The 21,613-nt window shown below is 42.8% G+C and overlaps 2 protein-coding genes across 10 annotated transcripts in view; both read left to right on the top strand.

Annotated features, from left to right (window-relative positions):
* Window positions 1-11,517, top strand: part of arhgap32b (Rho GTPase activating protein 32b) — a 115,275-nt gene extending 103,758 nt beyond the window's left edge. For all 7 annotated transcript variants that reach the window (XM_052046205.1, XM_052046208.1, XM_052046209.1 and 4 more), the window contains 10 exons: window positions 1,583-1,727; window positions 2,278-2,360; window positions 2,807-2,914; window positions 3,805-3,950; window positions 4,035-4,236; window positions 4,525-4,670; window positions 4,771-4,845; window positions 5,060-5,857; window positions 6,613-7,298; window positions 8,010-11,517. In XM_052046205.1, the coding sequence (XP_051902165.1) occupies window positions 1,583-1,727; window positions 2,278-2,360; window positions 2,807-2,914; window positions 3,805-3,950; window positions 4,035-4,236; window positions 4,525-4,670; window positions 4,771-4,845; window positions 5,060-5,857; window positions 6,613-7,298; window positions 8,010-10,166 (4,546 nt within the window). In that variant the 3' untranslated portion in view covers window positions 10,167-11,517. The remainder of the gene's footprint in view (window positions 1-1,582; window positions 1,728-2,277; window positions 2,361-2,806; window positions 2,915-3,804; window positions 3,951-4,034; window positions 4,237-4,524; window positions 4,671-4,770; window positions 4,846-5,059; window positions 5,858-6,612; window positions 7,299-8,009) is intronic.
* A 2,360-nt stretch (window positions 11,518-13,877) lies between these two features.
* h3f3c (H3 histone, family 3C) lies at window positions 13,878-18,399 on the top strand. Of its 3 annotated transcripts, none has more exons than XM_052046314.1 (4): window positions 13,878-14,045; window positions 15,182-15,326; window positions 15,561-15,714; window positions 17,225-18,399. In XM_052046314.1, the coding sequence occupies exons 2-4, from the start codon at window positions 15,199-15,201 to the stop codon at window positions 17,351-17,353; spliced, it is 411 nt and encodes a 136-aa protein (XP_051902274.1). In that variant the 5' UTR covers window positions 13,878-14,045; window positions 15,182-15,198; the 3' UTR covers window positions 17,354-18,399. The 3 variants fall into 3 exon arrangements, with proteins under 3 accessions (XP_051902274.1, XP_051902275.1, XP_051902276.1); XM_052046315.1 differs by having other exon boundaries at window positions 13,887-14,031; XM_052046316.1 differs by lacking the exon at window positions 13,878-14,045 and adding an exon at window positions 14,954-14,977.
* Window positions 18,400-21,613: the final 3,214 nt, after the last annotated feature.

Here is a 21,613-nt window from a genome sequence, read left to right on the forward strand (position 1 = left end):
AAGGACATTGCGTTCTATTTGTTCACCATTAGATCGAACTAAATTCTATACACTGTACCTTTAAGAAAAACAAAAACTGTTTTTGTGCACATTGTAATATCAGTAGTTAGTCCTCCAGCAATCCATCAAAGTCCTCATCCTCTGTATCAGAATTGAACAATTGTGCAAGTACCGGTAATCCATCAAAAACGCTGCGTTCCCTCTCGTTGTCAGAGTCACTCTCATTGCCATGTGGCTCCACAGAAATGATGCCGGCTTTGCCAAAAACTCGAACAACAGTGCAAGCAGACACGTTCGTCCAAGCAGCCACAATCCATTCGCAAATTGAGGCGTAACTCGCCCAGCGCTGCCTCTCACTCTTTGTAAAGTTGTGTTTGCCATCGATCATCCATTGCTCCAATGCCATTCGCAACTTTACTTTGAACGCCCGGTCGCAACTTTACTTTGAACGCCCGGTTGATGCCGATGTCCATCGAGCGGTTGGAGTTCTTTAGTCAAGCCTCCGGGAATAACGGCAAGCTCAGAGTTCATTTGCTTGACTTGGTTTTTCACCGCTGCTGTGAGATGGGCACGCATGCCAAAAGCATAACCGATGGCTTGCAGTTTGAACTGAGCTTCGTAGGTCTCTTTGTAGAATTTATTTTCGGGGGTTCTTGGAAACCAAAACCGAAGTTGTTTTGCAACAATGCACATAGCCACACTCTATACAGGTGTTGGTACCTGCTTGGGGCGTCCCTTTAGCGTCCACTTAAACGCCCACCCTGCACTCATAGCCGGACTTCTCCTCCGCATGCCTGTCCTCTCTCACGTCTGCCTTCTCTCTCTCTCCATATATGTATATATACACGCCCACCCTTCACTGATTGGCCGAGTTCTTTGCCGCATGCCTGTCCACAGTCACTTCCGTCTTTTCTCTATATAAACAGCATGTCTGCTGTCAGTCAGGTTTTGGAACTCGGCGCATACACAAGACGCTCCGCATCAAAAGGCATCCTGTCCATTTTGGAGAAAATTTAAGACTTTTAATGGCGCCTTATAGTCGTGAAAATACGGTACTTAGAACTGGAAGTCCTTGGCATACACGTAAGAGACCCCTTTTAAGCTGCTCGCAGATGCGGCAGAGTGCTAAAATAATAAATATATAATAAATATAATGTAAAATTACGTTTTTGCTGACAAGTAAAATTAAGAAAATTTTGAGGGACAAAATGTTCTATTTGTGCACAAATGTTTGTTTTTGTGCATGCTTCTGGCCAGGTGTGCGCATTATCGTACTTTATTTTTACTTTTTTGCGTTTCATGAGACAGTGTATCCAAAATGCATCCAAACCAGGAACAGTTCATTGATCCTGTTCCTTTTTGTTTGGCCAAGTTCTATTTTTGCCAGAAAACATGTTACATGCACATTCCTTTAAAAGAGTGTGTGGGGGGGGGGGGGGGAGAACTATGGTTTTAAGGGACAATAAACTTTGAACAGAGGACATTTACCCCCAAATTACACATGTCCTGACATTGGTTCAAATCAAGTATTGTTGTTTTGTTTTTTTTACCCTCTGTCTTTATGATCTTTGTCTCTCATTAGGCATGAGTTTGACTCGGAGCAAATCCCCGACCTGACCAAAGATGTTTACGTACAGGACATCCATTGCGTTGGCTCGCTGTGCAAGCTCTATTTCAGAGAGCTGCCCAACCCCCTGCTCACCTATCAGCTCTATGAAAAATTCTCTGTAAGTTGTTTGGATTCCCCACATTGCTTCCAGTTCACTTAGAACAGGAATGTCCAGCTCCGGGCCTGGAGGGCCACTGTGCTGCCTGTTTTCCAGCTCTCCTGGCCGCAACACACCTGAATCAGCCAGCTCTGAAGCAGCATTAGAACGATCATGAGTATTTGAATCAGGTATGTTGCTCCTGGAGAGCTGGAAAACAGGCAGGACGGCGACCCTTGAGGACCGACTTGGGACACCCCTGACTTAGAATCTCCTCTGGGCTTCACGAAAGGTCGATTATATGTTAGACTCTTTTTTTTTTTTTTTTATAAGGAATTCATGCTACACAGACAACATAAAATACACACTGACATTACAATTACACCCCACTTCTCTCTGTGTTTCTTGGAGGATAAGCTTTTTCCATTTGATGAGTCAAACTTTATCTGGTCTGCCACTGGAGGATGACGCGTAACATTGGCTCATTCGTCCGCGCGCGCGCGCGCGCGTGTGTGTGTGCGTGTGTGTGTGCGTGCGTGTGTGTGTGCGTGTGTGTGTGTTTACTCTGCAGGAGGCTGTATCAGCCGCAACAGATGAAGAGCGACTTATTAAAATCCATGACGTCATCCAGCAACTTCCTCCTCCACATTACAGGTCAGAATAGAGGCACGCTGCCCCCCTGTGGCAAACATAAGGAGTGCGTTTGAACAGCAGCATCCTGTCAAACTAATAGGCAAATCCAAATCACTATACCAGATGACAGTTATAGTATCTCACAAATGTGAGTCCACCTCTCACATTTCACACACCATTGAGCACAACTTCTGAATGGATAATACCATCGATATGAAACGTTCATATCACTTCAGGTTGGCAATTGTAAAGCTTGTATAGCAATGTAAAATACCATCTAAGTTTCATTTCTATCATACTCCTGCCTAATGTGATGTATTAAATGGTTGCTGAAACATGAGGGGACATTCACCAGGAATTTGATTCATACAGAGAGAGTATAAAATGTTGACGCGGCTCAGTCCATTCAATGAGTTGGCATATCACAGTGTGAAAAGTTAAATGAATGAATGTATTTGCCCACCTAGAACTCTGGAGTTTCTCATGAGACACCTTTCCCGCCTGGCAGCATTCAGCTACATCACCAACATGCACAGTAAGAACCTGGCCATTGTCTGGGCCCCCAACCTGCTGAGGTGAGATATTGAATTACTAGAGGATAGATTTTCTTTCATGATTTGTAAAGCAGTCAAATGTGACCACTTACCATGTAACTATTATAAGTAATGAAATCATGTTTGTTTCACAAAGTTTAATCAGACGCAACTGATGCTTATGTTCAAATTAAGTCCCGTATTGGCCCGAATATAAGACGGTGTTTTTTTGCATTGAAATAAGACGTCTTATATTCGGGGTCTAGACATTAAGATAAGATATCCTTTATTTGTCCCACATTGGGGAAATTTACATTATACCCATTCACTACGCTAGATGGCGCCAGATATAATTGAAGCAAATGCTGAACTTGACTCTCCAGGCCAAAGTGAACCCCTGTCACGAAGAAGAAAAATAAAAAATAGCGGTAAGAATGAAAAGAGGAAAAAATAATAGAAGAGATAACAGAAAATGGAGAAATGTAGTGACAATCTGGAGAAAAGTGGGTCGAAGATCGACCAGGTTAACCGGCAGCTGAGGAGAAGTTGTGATTTAATTTACATTTCAAAAACCAGAAGCCATTCATTTACGAATGTGATTGCACTTGAGTTTACATATTTCAATGTTCAGATATTAAGATTTGAATGAGGCAAAATAACATGATTTTTCTCTCAAATATATTGTTATAATCATTTGTTTCAGATGTACTGCAATTATTTTCTGTATAAAAATTAATTTGCTGTTCAAAAAGACATTTTTCAAACTTGAGTCTTGAAAAAGGGGGTTGTCTTATAATCAGGGCCGTCTTATATTCGGGCCAATACGGTAAATGTAAAGGATTTTTTTCCCCTGCCGTAGCTTTATCCCACAACCTATTCTATTGAATTTTGGCACTTTGACTGCAGCCAACTGTGTTTGTTTGCTTTGCCAGATCAAAACAGATTGAATCGGCATGCTTCAGTGGCACGGCAGCCTTCATGGAAGTTCGAATCCAGTCTGTTGTGGTTGAGTTCATTCTCAACCACGTGGATGTTCTCTTCAGCGCCAAACTTAGCTCACTAATTCGCGAGGGAGCAGGTATAACCAGCAAAATTCCTTCACGTGTATTCACTCTTGCCTCTACTGAGACAGTAATAATGACTGGACACATCCCATCCACAGGTCATAACACACTGTCGCGGCCCAAATCCCTGTTGGTTTCCTCATCCTCTACGAAACTTCTAAGTTTGGAGGAGGCTCAGGCCAGAACTCAGGCTCAGATCAACTCTCCTGTCACTGAAGATAGCAAGTACATTGAGGTTGGCGAAGGTCCTGCTGCCCTGCAGGGCAAGTTCCACACCGTCATCGAGTTTCCCACAGAGAGGTTTGTCTTGTCTGGTGCTTTTTTTTTTTAACTTGCTAGTATATTTGCTTTACCGGTGTTTTTAAAGACCAACGTAGACGAAAGTGAAAGCCCCAGAAAAGTGCCGACTCAAAATACTTGTGCTCTTGCACCAGATTGTCAATCTCTTGCATGCTGGATTTGGATTCCTATACAGGCAGAGTTTAGAGATTAAACTCTTTACCTTGCTTGCATTTTGCCAGATTACCCACATATTCTGTCATATGTAAATTAACAGTTTGATTTATTTTTATTTTTTTTAAATCACAGGAAGAGGCCTCCTGTTAAATCGAAAAAGTCTCCTGTGGGTAACTGGCGTTCTTTCTTCAACCTGGGCAAGTCTTCCTCTATGTCCAAGCGCAAGCTGCAACGGAACCCGAGTGAGCCCAATGAACTCAAGGCAATGGCGCTTGCGGGTGTGTCTTTCCTTCATTCTCTTTGATATTGTGCAAAATGGAATATTTCTAGAAAACTGGGCTCAATACTCATACCTTTTTATGCACAAACCTTTTTTAGGAGGTCGAGGAGATACGGCAACATTAAGATCTGCTAAAAGCGAAGAGTCACTGAGTTCGCTGCATAATGTTGAAGGTAATGACAACATACTTTTTTCATTATAGTGTCATCATCACCTCTGCCGAGGAGATTAACTAGATTTTTATGGATTTCTGTGTGGGCCTCTATAAGTGCATGCATGGCCTTTGGATGCTAAAGAATATATTTCGCCTTTTAAATAGGTCAGATTGTAACTGTTCAAATACCCTGGCCTACACTCACATGAATCTTGTCTTTGTTATTTCACCAGGAGAGTCCAAGGTGTATCGTCCACGGCGGCCGCGATCGAGCAGCGACGCCCTTTCGGCCTCCTTTAACGGAGAGTTGTTGGACGGTCGACAGCACTGCAATTCGTACGACAACCTTGGCGCCACAGAGGACAGCGACGGGGATGACGGGCCCATCTGTGTACCTGCTCTAATCTCTCCCCCCCGCTCAGCCGGGGAAGACGTGGACCTCAGCCCGCCAGACATCGGCATGGCCTCCTTGGACTTTGACCCGATGTCTTTCCAGTGCAGTCTCCCTGATGCGGCCTACGCATTTCCTCTGGTTGATTCGCATGCTGGAGCAGAAGGCTCCACTTTAAAAAAGAGCAGCCTCTGGGGAAAGAGCAATGGATCTGACCTCATATCTTCCTCCATCCTTGACAACTTGACCTCATCCTTGTTGTCCTCTGACTTTAACCGGGCTGCAGGAGAGAAAGTGGAAAGCCAGAAACTCACCACTTCTTATTCTTACGCTGACAAGCCCACGCAAGCTGTGTCACCTATTAGAAGTGTCGAGACTGCTCCGTCTACCATTTCAGCGCAATTTTCCTTCGAGATGCCTGACAAGACTACCGGTGAAGAAGCGGGACCTCCGGAAGCTATATCTCTTCCCACTGCACCAAAAGACTCTCCTCTTTCTATGAAAGCTGAGCCGTCTCCAAGTGAAGCTTTGCAAATGGAGCTCCACTCCAAGTTGGCAACGCTCGACACTGCTGCTTGTGAAGAGCTAAAGCGAGAGGACAGCTTTCAACAAGTGTCACACGGGAGCCCCGAGCAACAAGGTAAGGAAAAGATTCCTCCAATGTATTACCGTATTGGCCCAAATATAAGACGGCCCTGTTTATAAGATGACCCCCTCTTTTTCAAGACTCAAGTGTGAAAAAAAGACTTTTTGAACACTAAATTAATTTTTTATACAGAAAATAATTACAGTAGATCTGAAACAAATGATTATAACAATATATTTGAGAGAACGAGCATGTTATTTTGCCTCATTCAAATCTAAAGTGCAATCACATTCGTAAATGAATGGCTTCTGGTTTTTCAAATGTAAATAACATCATAACTTCAGCTGCCGGTTAACCTGGTCGATCTTCGACCCACTTTTCTCCAGATTGTCACTACGTTTCTCCATTTTCTGTTATCCCTTCTATTATTTTCAACTCTTTTCCTTGTTACCGCTAATTTTTATTTTTATTTTTCGTGGCAGGGGTTCACTTTAGCCTGGGAAGTCGAGTTCAGCATTCGCTTCAATGATATCTGGCGCCATCTAGCGTCGTGAATGAGTATAATGTCTAGACCCCGAATATAAGACGACACCCACTTTTTCAGTCTTATTTCAATGCAAAAAAACACTGTCTTATTTTCGGGCAAATACGGTATTCACGCTTATGTGTCAACGTTTATATGTACGGTATGTCATCTCTTTATATTTGTCATGAAGTGTTCCAAATCTCCTTTCACATTTACTTGCCTGTGCGCAATCTGTATTACAACGAATTAATTTTTTTTCAAACATCACTCGTTTCCTTGCTAGGTGGAAGCGTTCCAGATTCAAAAGACTTCGCCGCACATTCCCTCAGCACTCCACCTACCACTGGCGCTCTTCTTCCCCCTCCTCCTCCTCCGAAAGATGCCGCTCGCATGTTGGCCCTGGTTCTTGCTGGGTCAGCACAGCAAGTCTCCATACAGTCCCAGCCTTGGTCTGGCGAGCCCCTGACACCTGTGCCCCCTCTGCAGCCACACTTTTCTTACGGCAAGGCATCATCAGGCCCACATTTACAGACTTCCTTTGAAGAGGGAGCCGAACGAGGAAGTTCAGTGTCACAAAAGAGCAGCGTGTCTGCCACCTCCATCCAATGTATTCCCTCTTCTTCTAACCTGTCGAAAGAACAGCAGGCGCTTGAGTTAACCAGCATGACAACCAGGCCGCCGGACAGTGCCCAAGCCACAACTACTCTGTCTGGGAAACCACCTGAAATAGACTCGATTCCTTCCGATAAGCTTCACAAAAAGGTCATCCCTCTCCCTAAAAGTACAGCCAACCTGAATTCTCCAGCCACGAGTCCAGAAAGTCAGTCCGTTGTTGTACATGACTCAGTCTGTACCAGTGTCACCAGTACCAAAGCAGTGCCCACCAGTGCACAGGCTATTGAGGGCAGTGCACCCCTTCCCAGTGGCAGCAACAAAGACCCCAGGGGCTCCCGACAACGTCTTGCTGAAGTGAGTGTCTTGTCATTCGTTTATCCGTCATCGCTATACTGTATATACAGTATATCCATCGACCGTATATGTCTTGTCTGTCAACCCAACTCACACCTGTCAAACTACCTGCCTCTGGGCTAATTATGGCCTATTATGCAAATATATCTGCCGCGTGCAAGTGCGATGGATGAAAGACTTGCAAAGCTGCTATCAAAAAAGAGATCCTACGTTCAGATGTCATTTGATCTGGTATGACGATGCTGAAGATTTCAGCAAATATAGCTTTGTATTATTTCTTATGATCTTTAAGATATCTTTGAAACACGGCTGTGCAGAATAATTTGGAATCCTGTATTTTAATCAAACTTTATTTTTGGGGAGGGGCCGGTTTATTGGAAGGTTTGTTGCTGACTTGAAAAAGTGCCATTTGAATAGACTATTTTTTAAAAGTCTGAGAAAAGACAAAACATAATTTACAGAACAATTTGGAGCACCGTGTAAATATTTAATTTCAGTTCAGCCCACATCCTAATGTGTAATTGGTCTCCTCTGCAATTGAATTTGACACCCCGAGCTAAATATCCATCCAATACTAATTTACGTCAACATCTGATTCCATTTTATAATTATTATTGTTTGTTTTCTGATAATATTTACACATGTGCAAATTTGTGATTATTTCCATTTTGTGTTAGTTGACACAGCTTAACATTCATGTCACTTTCTCAGATGAAGCCAAAGGAAGACACAAAGCCCAAAAGTGTTCCAACATCACCCCCATCATCATCAGAGCAGCCGCCTACAGCAGCTCCAAAGGCCAAAAATCCGGTGTCGTCACCTGCCCAACATCAAACACAAACTGAGCGGCAGTGCCAAGTTCAGGTGCCTCATCAGGTACAAACTCAGCCGCTATCAAAGACCAATTCAGTAGTGGCACAGATCTCTTCTGAGCATGTCGACAGACCATGGGAGCTCATAAATCTAAAGCAGTCCTGCCCAGAGTTTGCTAAAAATGACCCCGGTGGATTCACACCCCCAGCCCCTCCAATTCGCACAGTGGAGAGCAAACTGGCAACCGCCGCACTCAGTCTGAGTGAAGCTTCTTACCATACCTTGGGCGAGACTTCTGCTGCTAGCCATCGGGGGGATGCTCTTCCTCAACATCCAGTTTCACCTCGCAAATCTTCCACACATCTCTACCATGCTAAAGGTGAAGCAGTTATCATTGAGCCTTCGGGAGTTGCATACTACCACCAGAGGCCCGTTTCAATGGGTTCCCAGCCCATGCCGCATCACTACAGACCTAACAGCGTTCCCTCACACCTCTCGTATGTGTCCAAATCCGAACCTCAAATACCTTACAGTGCCAGAGTCGACGGTAGGTACAGCACTTTAGGCCCAAGGTCCTACCACCAATCTATCAAGGCCAGAGGAAACACCCGGAGTGTTTATGGGACTCCGGGACATCAGGGTTATGGCCATGACAGAAACCACGGCTACCCCACCATTCGCAGAGTGCACTCGCTCCATGTTCCCGCCACTATCCGCACAGTACCCATCCAAAGGACTGAAGTTCCACCGGATGACATGTTCTATTACCATCGACCTGTGTATCAGTGCAAACCCTACCAGCAGCCCCCGCAGCAGTCCTCGCAAGCCGACTATCACGTCACTCAACTGCAGCCTTATTTTGAGAATGGGCGAGTGCAGTACCGCTACAGTCCTTACTCCGATTCTATCCCACTGGAGGGCCCTTATTATGATATTGACCCATATGGCACCATCCGGGTACGCCATGTCCACTCAGCCTGTCGAGATTCAGGGGCAGTTGTTTGCAGACCCAGTGGAAAGGTGACGGGGTACCACTACCTCGCTCGCAATGTCCTCCCGCCTGGTAAGGAGCACAGCTTTGTGAGCAGGGACATGCCACCAAGTCACAGTGCCAAGGAAGTTCCTTCTTACTTCTCTTGGGAGCCCGAGGAGTCCGAATGTTTGCGCATGCAGTCTATCCGCAGAGAGAGTAGAGCCAGACAAAAGATTAAAGGTCCTGTGCTCTCACAATATGACAATGTAGGCTCATTCACGTCAGTTGACATAGCTGGCTATGACACCCTGCACTCGCGCAGTAAGTCTGATCCAGGTAAAGCTTTGCCGAGTACAACTGAGAACAAAGATAGTCGCCATCTCCCCAGACATATGATCTCGGACGCCAACGTCCTCATATGTTTGGAGAGTGACAAGCACCCCCAAGGTGCTCCAACAGGAGACAAGTCGGACGGGCCGACGAAGCAAAGCGGCTCTAAGAAATGCCAATCGTCTCATTCCGTTTCTGCAACACTGAGCGATCTCTCCCATCAGCAGGAGAGCAGCCCGCACGAATCCAAGCAAGCTAGCTCAGGAGAAAAGCTTGGCGAAAGCAGCAGCAGCCTGTCCACACACCGGCAGCCAGAGCACACAAACAAGAGGAGCTTCCAGACGTGGTATGAGTGCCACGATGCTGATCCCCACCACAGTCAAAGTAAAATGACAAACACCTGTCACGGTCCAGAAGATCAGCCATCCGCTCCCAATGAAGAGCTCGCCCACCGCAAACCTGAACGATCGCACAGCATGCGTGAGCAGCCTCTCTACGGCCACGGCAAAGCCGAACTGGACGGAGACTACCCGTATCTCAAACACGGCGGCAAACCGGTGCAATCCCACTACGACAACTTGGACGATTACCACCCAGTACCTCAGCCACAGGGCCCCATTCAAAAACGCAGCGGCTGTAACTCCTACCTGGCGCACAACAACAGAGCATATTCTACCGCGTTAGGCCAGGGAGCCTTCCTCCAGACCGACTTGGGTATCCAGAGGCCAGAAACAGAGATATGTACGGAATGAAACCTCTGCTGTTGAGGAATTGTGAAATCTTCTTTCGAAGAAAGACTGAGCTATGGTCGATCAGCCTCTGCAGGACAGTTGGACTGTTGTACCACCCTTTTTTTTTTTTTTGCTGTTCTGGATTTTTTAACAAATTGTGAAGGAAACAGTAAGACTTTTAACAGAAAGTCCTGAATGTACAGGAGGTTTTGTCCAAGAGTCCATGTTTGCTGTATTTGAGTGAAAACAGTCATAAATGTATGATATGAAAGATGCAAGGTACTGAAAACAGGAACCACAAATGTCTAATATTATACTACATACATACTGTGTGTGTATATACACACACACACACATGTATAAATAAACCCATAGTAAAGGGGTATGACTTATTTTTTTAGACGTGGCCGCTGGGTTTGAGCATAAATGGGAATAAGGTTTGCATTTTAGAAATGCATGCACTCTCTTACAGAACAGTTCTGTGTACTTCACTGTTCATTTCATTCGTTTTAAATATGACAGCACAAGGTACGGGGAGGAGGATGGATGTTCAGCACCATCACACCTTCCCTCCACCAGTATGCACACAGGTAGGCAGTACACTGTGTCCATGTTTGTCTTTTGACGGCGATCCGTTGTGGGTTAACGTCAGTTCAAATAGTGGGTGTCATTGTCTTTTTATGTTCTTTGTGACGGTGCCATTTTATGTACATTTACTCAAAACACATTTTGGTTACTTCTAATGGAATGTTTTGGTACTTTTGTTAGAAGGTGGACCAAGCATTGCGGTGCAGTTCTCGCAGACACCAAAATAAAAAGGAAAGGAGATGATAAATTTAAGGTTCAGCTCTAAAGAGGTTTTTCGAATTACATTTCATTTCCCCATTACATCTATCTAGCTGTGACACCTGGTCTATCATTAATAAAGCTGAGAATGTTTTCCTCTAAAATGACAAACATGTTGATCCTACTTTGTTGGAAAATGACAATTTTTCTTTGAGTGAAAAATGTATTTTACTGCTACCGTAATGTAATTTACTGTGCCCAGATTACGCAAATGATTTATGTACGGTAGTTCTTGAAATGTATATTTCAGCAGAAATACTGATGTATGGTACACTCATTTGGTACTGCCCAGTGGAGTTTCAATTACAGTATATTAAAAACCAACGGGTTGTATTCTGTAACTGTTTTACCCAGTATATCGCTTGCAAATGTTGCTCCTCCTGCCTTACATGAAGCCTCTTTCTTTTCACGTGAGACAAAAGTAAGGCACTGTGTACTTTAATGTGAAACTATTGTCTGAAACTAATGGGACCTTAAAGTTTTAGATATAAAACAAATAAAACTGTTCAGGAATAGCACTTAAGAATGTGTCCATGATGCTGCATAATTCCTGCTTCTTGGTTTTACATGTCCTAATTGCCATAGGTTACAGTCGTGACGAGATGGATAGATAGATGCAATTACAAATATTTACTAAAAGAGAGAGGAAAAATAGCGAGGGGTAGAATATATCACATTCTGCCGCATGTAATAGTAGACCTGGGAGAGTTTTCATGGTGGCAGGTTCACTGGATATCTTTTTAATCCATCGATGGTCATTACAAAAGTTTTCCATCAATCATAAAAACAAAGTTTTCATGTCAAACCTGGTGGGGCTGAAAATGGGGAGTAGGGTGGGGAATTGCCATATATGCATACTGTATTTCTGATCAGATAATCAACATTAGGAGGCAGGGAGTGGTGACAGATGTTCCTGATTGGGGCATATGTATACGACAAAAGTACATGTGTATTATTATTCATTTATGTATTTTGTTGTCAAGTGGTCAGTGGACCGGTGGTTGGAGGCTACTGATTTACAGTACATAAAATACTCAAATGATTGAGAGCACCTGAAGAAATCTCTGCACACAAGCGTCAAGGCCAAAAGCCATCAGTGAATGTGTGATCTTCAATCCCTCAGGTGACACTGCATTAAAATAAAAAACATTGTGCCCTCAGAAACACAATCAAAATCTACAGGTCACAGATAAAACTCAACCGTGCTCTTGAATTTCGTCTTAGTGGGTTAAAATGTGTCCAAACGTCCATTTCTTCAATTACACGTGTCCTCATTAGGATCAAAGATGAGATGGAGCCCTTCCCACCTTCGTTGGATGAGAGGCGGGGTACACTCTGGGCTGGTTGCCAGCCAATCACAGAGCACATATGCACAAATGAGCATTCACACCTATGGGCTAGAGTCGTCAATGAGTCGAGCATGCAAGTTTTACGAAAGTGGGAGGAAGCCAGAGCAAGCATTAGAATTTGTTAACCCCACACAAGCTGTGTGTTCAATGTCCATCTTTGGGATCAAAGCTTGTGTCCTCACTTGGCCCACCATACTGCTGTAGCAAATTTAAAGTGACTAAATATTTTTGCAGCCAGAACTGAACATTTTCTGGTTCACTCCAGTATTGGAAGACAACTCGCCACTAAAAATCTTGATGAATTCACTATTTTATACTTTTTAAAAAACATTTTTAATAGCTACTAAACCATCCTTTGATTGATCCAGAGCCACCATCAATAGAATTTTTATTTAAGATTTTATTTGTTTTGCTATGTTTGGCACAGTACTGTTCCAGACATTCAGGCACCTGAAAAACAAACTCATATTCTAGAGTGTTGCAGAGTAAATGCTTAAACTTGAGTTTCATTTGAATACTTACTTAATTCTAGTAATACTCCAATTGCAGTCTTGGGTTTGCAAATCAATTCTCATGTTTTGTTCGAGTACGCAGCATATCAGTTGTGTTCGCTGCTACGCTAACTGGCCAAGAATGTCTTTAGCATGACGTGAGTAACCGCCATTTTGATGGGATGTTCAAAAGCTGTTTGCTATTTAAAATATTTCAGAATCACTTTTACTCCGGTCACATTTTGTCTCAGGGCAATTATAATTTACATAACAAATGCATGATTATGTATTTTGTGCATTAATTATTTACAGTTTTATGACGGGAGGGGCAGAAAATGTCTTCCGATTTTTTGGATTACCCATCGATTTATGTTGTATTCACTTCAATTTAGAATTAAAATTATGTCAAATAAAAGCTGTATAGTAAAAGTAGCCCATATAAAGGCATAGCTAATGCCAATCGTGAAGCCATTACGCAGGTAAATGTGCAAGATTTGTCAGATATTAGATTTTAAAGGAAATTGGCGTTTTGCCAATGCGCTGTATTTGATTTATATCAACACGTCCACCTATATTTAAACTGAACTAGATTTAAAACACCATAATACTTACATTTAATATACTGTACACTAATGAATACTTCAAACAAATAAAAAGAGCAAAAAATGTAACCATCAGAAATAATGTTTAGCCTCCCGCCATTCCACATTTCTTCCAAAACAAATATATGCTGACAAGTTCTGTCATGTTTGACAGTTAACACTGAGGTTGATTGTACAAGCAGATGAAATGAATCACCCAGCCTGTTATTTGGGGTTTTATCGGGTTACACTTAAAAACGTGATTCTTAGTGTGACAAGCATTGCCTTCAACTTAGTTACTATTCCTCCAAACTACGTGCCCATTTTTTCTCGGTTTTGTTCCGCGAATCAAGCAGTCTATAAACTGCCTCGCTACAATAATATATAATGTTATAACGGTTTGGAATTATCGTGGTGTTGTCAGTGTTTGGTGCTATGAGGTAAATCGAGTGCAACTCCAATGTTTGTTTACACTCGTTGGCAGTTGCATTGTGGGAGACATGATTGACACGGCCGCCATTTTGCTCGTTGCGCTTCCATTGTGTGCGAGATAGTAAATATCTGACACTGCAACAACACGCTCGAGTCACTGCTGGAAACGGCGCTTAAATTGCCCTTGGTGGGTGAACTCTGGTGAGGTTTTCATACTGTGGCGCTCGTTGCACTTTGTGTGTAAAATTTATCGGGATCGGATTTTAGTGTGTTTTAAAAACGTCGTCTAATGCCGAGGTTTACGATGAAGCGGAAAAGCAGCCCCCCATCACAAGTGAGGAAAACGGCTCAGTGCTACTAAACGTCGACGTATGTGTTCTTTTCATCGGCTATTTTTATCCAACTGCTTTGTTTCAGCGGCCGTTCCGCGTGATCTAATGGCACTCATAAATGTTTTCTACATTTTAGTGATAGTCTGTGTAACTGTGGACTTCTGGCGATGTCGTGTGTCCGGCTCAATGTTAATAGCCTTTAACGTTTCATATGCGGCCATAAATCCCGAGGGTAGGAGGCGAGCGATAAATCGATGTCCCCGCCCCCAACAACAGCAACATTCCAGGTCATTGGTTCTCAGCAAGTGTAAGCCAACGTTGATTGGTGGCCTTCAAAGCGTCACAGTATACTGGCCAGTTCGAGGAATAAACAAGATTTATGGATGTTATGGGTGGGTTTTACCCTTTAAGAACGACGAGTGGTCAACTATTACCAGACTCTGCAAGCCGCCAGTTTATAAAAAATGACGGTTCAAAACTTCGAGCCTTAATTCTGACGACGAAGAAACATTCTTGAATTCACGCAAAGAACACGCGTCACAGCTATGAAATAATTCTGACTGTAACCAAACGATACTTCCAGGCGCATTTACGTTGTCACAGTAGCAACTGTCACATATGGTGTGCTCCGGAATCTCCCAACTGTTGGATGACGGTAAAATGAGGTTGCTGTGTGACGTCATATCAACTCGTGCGAATATACGTATTACGCTATCACCGCCTTGTTATTTGACCTCGCAAGCGTAACTGAAAGTTGAACTTTTGAGTTTCACTTACTAATTTCAAGGTTAATCCATTGCGGTGAGTTTATTTCCCTAAACCCAAGTTATTGGACCGTAAGAAATCTAATCGCCGTAAATGTGGAGCAGTGCTCGAACAATTATTTCAACAAAATAATGCTGTGATTTAAATGCAATATGAAGTAATATGTTGGAGCTGTCAATGCGTTATGTGTAAGTATCTAATTTCTTATATATGAGTCTTAACCTCTAATACTTCTTCTAGGTTAATACTTTGTGGTCATGGCTCGTACCAAGCAAACCGCCCGTAAGTCCACAGGAGGAAAGGCTCCTCGCAAGCAGCTGGCCACCAAGGCTGCACGCAAAAGTGCCCCCTCAACTGGGGGCGTCAAAAAGCCCCATCGTTACAGGTAACCTGTGCAGCTAATAGGAATCATGATGTGTCAAATTGTCGATCATATTAAGAGGTTGGAGAAATCAGGCAACATGACAGAATGCGAAGAAAATACCTGTTGTTGTTTGACTCAAAACATGTGCTGATTTCTCACTTATCGACACGTACGTTTTTGGATGTTGAAGGTTTTTGTCGATCGGGTGGTGTTATTTTGAGTTTTAAAGTAAGGCTGCTTGGTATTTTCTTTCAGGCCCGGTACTGTGGCTCTGAGAGAGATTCGTCGGTACCAGAAATCAACGGAGCTGCTGATCCGTAAACTGCCCTTCCAGCGCCTGGTCAGAGAGATTGCGCAGGACTTCAAGACTGACTTGCGTTTTCAGAGCGCCGCAATTGGTGCTCTGCAGGTTTGTGTTTGGTTATGATAGTTTGAATTTCTTATGATAGCTTTTATTTTTGGGGGCTTTTAGAAAAACTACAAATAGTTGTTTTTTATGGCCATATTTCCTATTTACTTCTTTAAAGTAAACTGTGGCAAAGTCTTCTCGATCTCCTTTTCTTCTGCACCAAACAATTTTTTAAATAACAGCTAACCTTGCACGCAGCGTGAGAGCTGTTGTTTCTCATTTGTTTGTATGAAATAATTTACATTAAAAGACACTCAAAACATAACTTTTATCAACAAAACCTTTATTATAGTCACTCAAGCAGTGAGTAATGATCATTTTAGGCGATTATATCGTCGGAGTGCAACAAGAGCCCAAGCCGTCAAAAGGACGATAGGTCTTACAGTTTTGAAATCCTGGTAGTACGAGTGTTAATATTCGAATACATATACTGTATTTTAATTAAACCCCAAAATGTATGAAATCAATTGACAAAGGCAAAAGCGAAAGACATTTTCACTATTGTTACTTTGAGTTAGATGTCTAAATGTAATATGGAGTTTTAGTTTGTTAATTTGAAAAGCACTCTTGTCTTTATTTTATTTTCTGAACAAAAATGTTTTGTTTTTTCAATTTTAGTTGTGGTTACATTGCTAGTTTTCTTTTACTTATTCAATGCCACGGATGTTTTTTCATGTCTCAAGAATCCAAACATTCTGGATGGCACATGTGTATGCTTTTTTTTTTTTTTTTTAATCACGTGATCGTGTAAAGGAGGGTCTGAAAATAGCTGGTGCTGAACCCCCACTCATCTAAACACAAATATTTTTAATATACTATATAGATAGATAGATATTAATATTGCGTATGTGGAATATGTACGGTATGAAATAGTAGCACAATCCATCAATTTTTATCCATCACAAAAGGGCGGCCGTTTTGCCACTTTCCGTCAACTGAAAATGACATCACAGTGCCGAAGGGCTCAGGTAACGACCGGGGTGGAGTGGCCATCGGGAATTTCAGAAAAATGTTATCCCCCCAAATGGCTGGTGTATTTATAGGCCGGTCCCGGGCATAATGGCTGGCACCTTCCTCCCGTCTGCGATTATTTTTGGATACGGTACTGCCGTAACCCGTAGCCGACTACATTTCGGCCTGTCGCGAGAACTTTTTAACACATCGGCCAGCAAAACCCTGACCCTCCTCCCCTCCAACCTACCCGATCGTGTATTTTTCGGCAAGAGACAGCCACCGTCACCGCATATTGCTGGGCCAAATTTTGTTCCCGGCATGTCCATGGGTAACAACCAATCCCAGCTCACCTGTTTTCTGGTTTTGGTCATGTGACATTCGCAAGCTGAGTCCATTGGCTGTGATGTAATTTTCAGTCAACAGCAGTGGCAAAATGGCCGCGCCTTGAAATGGATAAAAACGAACGGGTTCCCCTTCAATTATAATAACATAGGTGTGCACATATTCAAATTTCAAAATATGGAAATGTGTCTTTTGTCTGCGTGTGCGTCTGCAGGAAGCCAGTGAGGCATACCTGGTGGGACTATTTGAGGACACCAACCTGTGTGCCATCCACGCCAAGCGGGTCACCATCATGCCCAAGGACATCCAGCTGGCCCGCCGAATCCGTGGCGAGCGTGCTTAGAAGGCACCTTTTGACCTTTGTCTTTTTCTTTACATCCTCACTCCCTCCCCCTGATTCCCCTTCCCAGCTTCTCGGTAGACTTTTAAGCGGTAGAATTTTGTCGATGTGTGGTCTCTGAGGTTTCTTTGTCTTCACCAAATGTTTAGGGTACCTATTTAGTGCACAGACAAGATGTAGATCAGACGAACATTAGCACGAGTGTGCGACCATCCTGGGTTAGAGGGGGCATATCCAGACACCAGTCACACCTTTGGGTCCACATGGATTTCCTGAGCTGCAGACGGGGGTGAGCAGAGGGGCTAGTCTGCTTAAGGGGAGCTGCAACTTCCACAGCAGGGTGCTATTAAAACTAGTCCTGACACTTCTGCCCTGTCTTACTTTACACCCACCTCGTCGGGTCATCAGCCCCCCCATCTCCTTACGCACCAGCAGCGTGACGCCTTGCGCTACCCTTTGAAAGCACATCTCTGCCTCTGGAATTTGTGCGAGCAGTCAGTTTGTGTGCATGTGTGAACTCTGATCTTTTCAACCAGATGTAATCAATAAGCAAAAAATAATAATCTTACGCATACGGTGTCGATTTTTGTTTTACTCACCATAACAAATAATCCCATCCTCTTCCATTTACAGAGAGTCAAAGCATAGTGAAAAGTTTTTTGGTTATCCCCTCCCCGCCCCCTTTTTTGCAAGAATGATTTGAAAATCAGGAAGGACTTCTATCCAACAGAGTTGTATTTGCAAAACGCAGCCACTATGGAGAGAAGTTTTACCAGCGGTCGTTAGCTGTTGGTCAAACCTTTTTTTTCTTTGGATTTGGGACCCCAACACATACACACGCGCACACACATACACTAATTTGACATATAGAATTGAGGTTCTCACTTCTCCGCAGTTCTGTCCCTTTCTCAATAATTTGTAATACACAGTATAACCTCGCTTTCTTTTATATTTTGGGTAAATGCTCAAGGTTTTCAAATGTATGAATAAACTGATCTTTGTATTTTCCAAATTTCTCATGGTAGCATTAAATAGATGTTAAAAAGAAACGTTGAAAGTTGGTCTGGTTCTTTTGCTCAAGTGACACTGTCATGTGATGATTTGCTAACAGTACATAAGTTACAAGAACTGCAGTGTGTTCAGATCGCTGGTGGAGTCATTTTTATATCCTGTAAATCAAAAGTTAATTGCTTACTAAATACCCTGCCTTTCGATAATTCTGGCTAAAAAGTAAAAATGTTTTTTTTTAAATACGATTGCCAACTGGAAGGAATTGCTTCATTTTGTTTTCCGGAATGCTGAAGCCAAATTCCACGACGTTAGTTTTGGTGACGTGGTTGACAAAGTTAGCTAAACTCTTGCGGTACATGGGGGAAGTGCCACCAGGTGGCAGTGTAACCTCAGGGGAAATCTGAAAAAAACGAAAGAGCGACCCGCGGACATTATTACTGTACTACAACTACACCGCTCTTAATGAAAGAAAACCCGGTGGTCGCAGATATAACGTGAGCCTGACGAGAAAAAGAGTAAAATAGGAAAATGAACCAGCCAATAAAAATACGTTTTTGATTCGTGGTTTCACTGAAAACTGCAGTGTGAATTAACTGAAACTCATGAAACGGGTAGGACTAGATAGTTTTTTACTTAATCCTACTCCCTTGAACATAATAACTGTGTTGAATGAAGACCGATTTCTTTTTACTTTTTTATCTAACTTATTTTCTGTCAAACTATTACTGTATGTTTTATGTTCAATAAACAAACAAACGGGCCTGGACGAAAACAATGGTACTATTAGTATTTTGTTGTACATAATTTAAAGGCAATTAGTGCAACAAGAGAGTTTTGTTACTTTTAATTAGACTTCTGCAACTTTCAGCAGGTATTTTGGCCCACTCTACACGATCAAATTGCGCCGGTTTGTCTCGAGTGTGAATGGGACTTCCTCCAGACGGCATGTTTCAGCTCGTTCCACTGATCTTCAATCGGATTTAGATTGCGACTCCTGTAAGGTTCCTTCAGAATAGTCCAATGTTTTGCTTGTGGCCATTCTTGGGTGTTTTTAGGTGGGTTTTGGGTCAATATTCTGTTGCAAAGCCCATGACCTGCAACTAAAACCAAGCTTGGACTGCATGAGAATAGACTGATAGTCTTGATATTCCATTGTACCCTGCACATATTCAAGACACCATGTGCCAGATGCAGCAACCCCAGAGCTTCACATTATCGGGACTGTGTTTTTTTTTCTTGGTCTGCTTTATTTTTGCATCTTTGAACATAGAGCTGATGAGATTTGATATTTAAAAAGTTCCCCTTTATTTCTTGTTAACACATAATTTAGCAAATTCAATTTTTATTATTTACTTTAAAGATTCATTCATTCATTCATTCGAATGAATGAATGAACTTTAAAGAGTGGTGTGCTCCTTGTAGTCCACTTTGGCTCAGACTATGATGGATAGTTGAATCTGACACTCATGTACCTTCACCTTATGCATTGTCTGTCTCTTCAATTTGTCATCAATTTTCTTCCACTGGCCATTTTCACAGTGCAGAAGTTGTGGGTTCAATTCCAGCTCCGGGCCTCGCTGTGTGGAGTTTGAATGTTCTCCCCGGGCCTGCGTGGTTTTTCTCCGGGTACTCCGGTTTCCTCCCACATTCCAAAAACATGCATGGCAGGCTGATTGAACAATCTAAATTGTCCCTAGGTGTGAGTGTGAGCGCGAATGGTTGTTCGCCTCCGTGTGCCCTGCGATTGGCAACCGCTTCAGTGTGTTCCCCGCCTACTGACCGAAGACAGCTGGGATAGGCTCCAGCACCCCTTGTGAGGATAAGCGGATCGGAAAATGGATGGATGGATGGATGGATGTAAAATGTCAGCAGACCCATGGCCTTTGTCCTGGGAGCATTTTGCAATATGCTCAAAGTGTACTTTGCCTCTCCGAGTACACTACACTGAATTTCCAAGCTGCATGGACCCTTGTGTGACCTTTTCTAGCCCATTTTTAAAATGGAGACTGAAGCGAAGACAAGCAAAGATGACAGAGAGAGCCGTTGCTTCCAGGACAAGTGGAAAATTACTTCTTTTTTTTTGCACTGAAATACAAAACAACTCAGTCTGTCAGATTTGACAAGAGACTGTAGCAGTTTTCAAGGAATTCATTAGCAGGAGGTACGAAAATGGATGGATGGCCATTTTCAGGGCAGTTTGCTGCAGTCCTATTGATCTTAAATTTCTAAATAATATGGTCACTGGAACGTTCAAGCACCTCAGAGATGGTCTAATAGCCTTTCCCTTTAATGTTAATCTGTATAATTATCTTTCTAATCTACTAAAAAAACACTTTCCTTGGCTTCCTCTGGACCATATTTTATGTAATACACACTTGTGGATTAGAAATTTAAAGACACCTCTGGTGCTAACTACAAGACACAACTTGGTTGAACAAGTCCCTATGGTCAAATAATTTTCATCCTTTTCTCGGGGTACCATCATTTATAAAAAAAAAATTATCCAGGCCTGTTACTTGAGTTTGTGTTTAAAAATAATTCTGTTGAACCACGATTCATAAACAATGTGTGATTTTAACTAGCTATGAATGTATATACTTATGCAACTAAAATATCCTAACATTTGGTGGAGGTTGATTGGACAGGCGAAGCCCTAATTAATAGATTACAAAATACAACCAAATTTGTTTTCTCCATATTTGTGATCAGAAAAGTCATTTCGTAACGATTAATACATTATTTTTTTAAACGCAGTTTTTAGGGGCCACAATCTGATAATAATTATTGTATCTTTTTTTTGTATCATTCCTGCCAGGTTGATTTGTAATATTTTTTTTCCACACACACAAACACACGCACATACACTGAAATATATCGTCTCGCTCTGCCCTGTGCGTCCCTCCCCCATCACATCTGCTCCTCCCCGGGATTACAGTACAAATGTCTGTCCCTCTGTGTGTGTGTGTGTGTGTGTGTGCGCGCGCGTGCGTGTGTGTGTGTGCGTGTGTAAAGGGGTAAAACAAATGTAATGTGCCCTCGCTGAGAGGTTAACCAATCAGGGTGCCCAGATGCAGGGATTAACCAATCACACCACAGAGTGAGGAAGGGAGGAGGGCGGGGGGAGGAAGAGATTACATTGTGCACAGACGGGGATTAAGTCAATGCAGAGTGCAAAAAAAAAACTGCTTTGAAGTGCTGGTCGCCTGCTTCTCTTTTTGCAAATCATCCTGGAAAAAAATTCAAACCACATTA

Source organism: Hippocampus zosterae, chromosome 16 (assembly GCF_025434085.1).
Source record: "Hippocampus zosterae strain Florida chromosome 16, ASM2543408v3, whole genome shotgun sequence".
Taxonomy (NCBI): domain Eukaryota; kingdom Metazoa; phylum Chordata; class Actinopteri; order Syngnathiformes; family Syngnathidae; genus Hippocampus; species Hippocampus zosterae.

Coding starts and splice junctions, on each gene's coding strand:
- h3f3c (XM_052046314.1), top strand. CDS start 15,199: ATGGCTCGTACCAAGCAAACCGCCCGTAAGTCCACAGGAGGAAAGGCT. Junction 15,327..15,560: donor AAAAAGCCCCATCGTTACAG/GTAACCTGTGCA, acceptor ATTTTCTTTCAG/GCCCGGTACTGTGGCTCTGA. Junction 15,715..17,224: donor CCGCAATTGGTGCTCTGCAG/GTTTGTGTTTGG, acceptor GTGCGTCTGCAG/GAAGCCAGTGAGGCATACCT.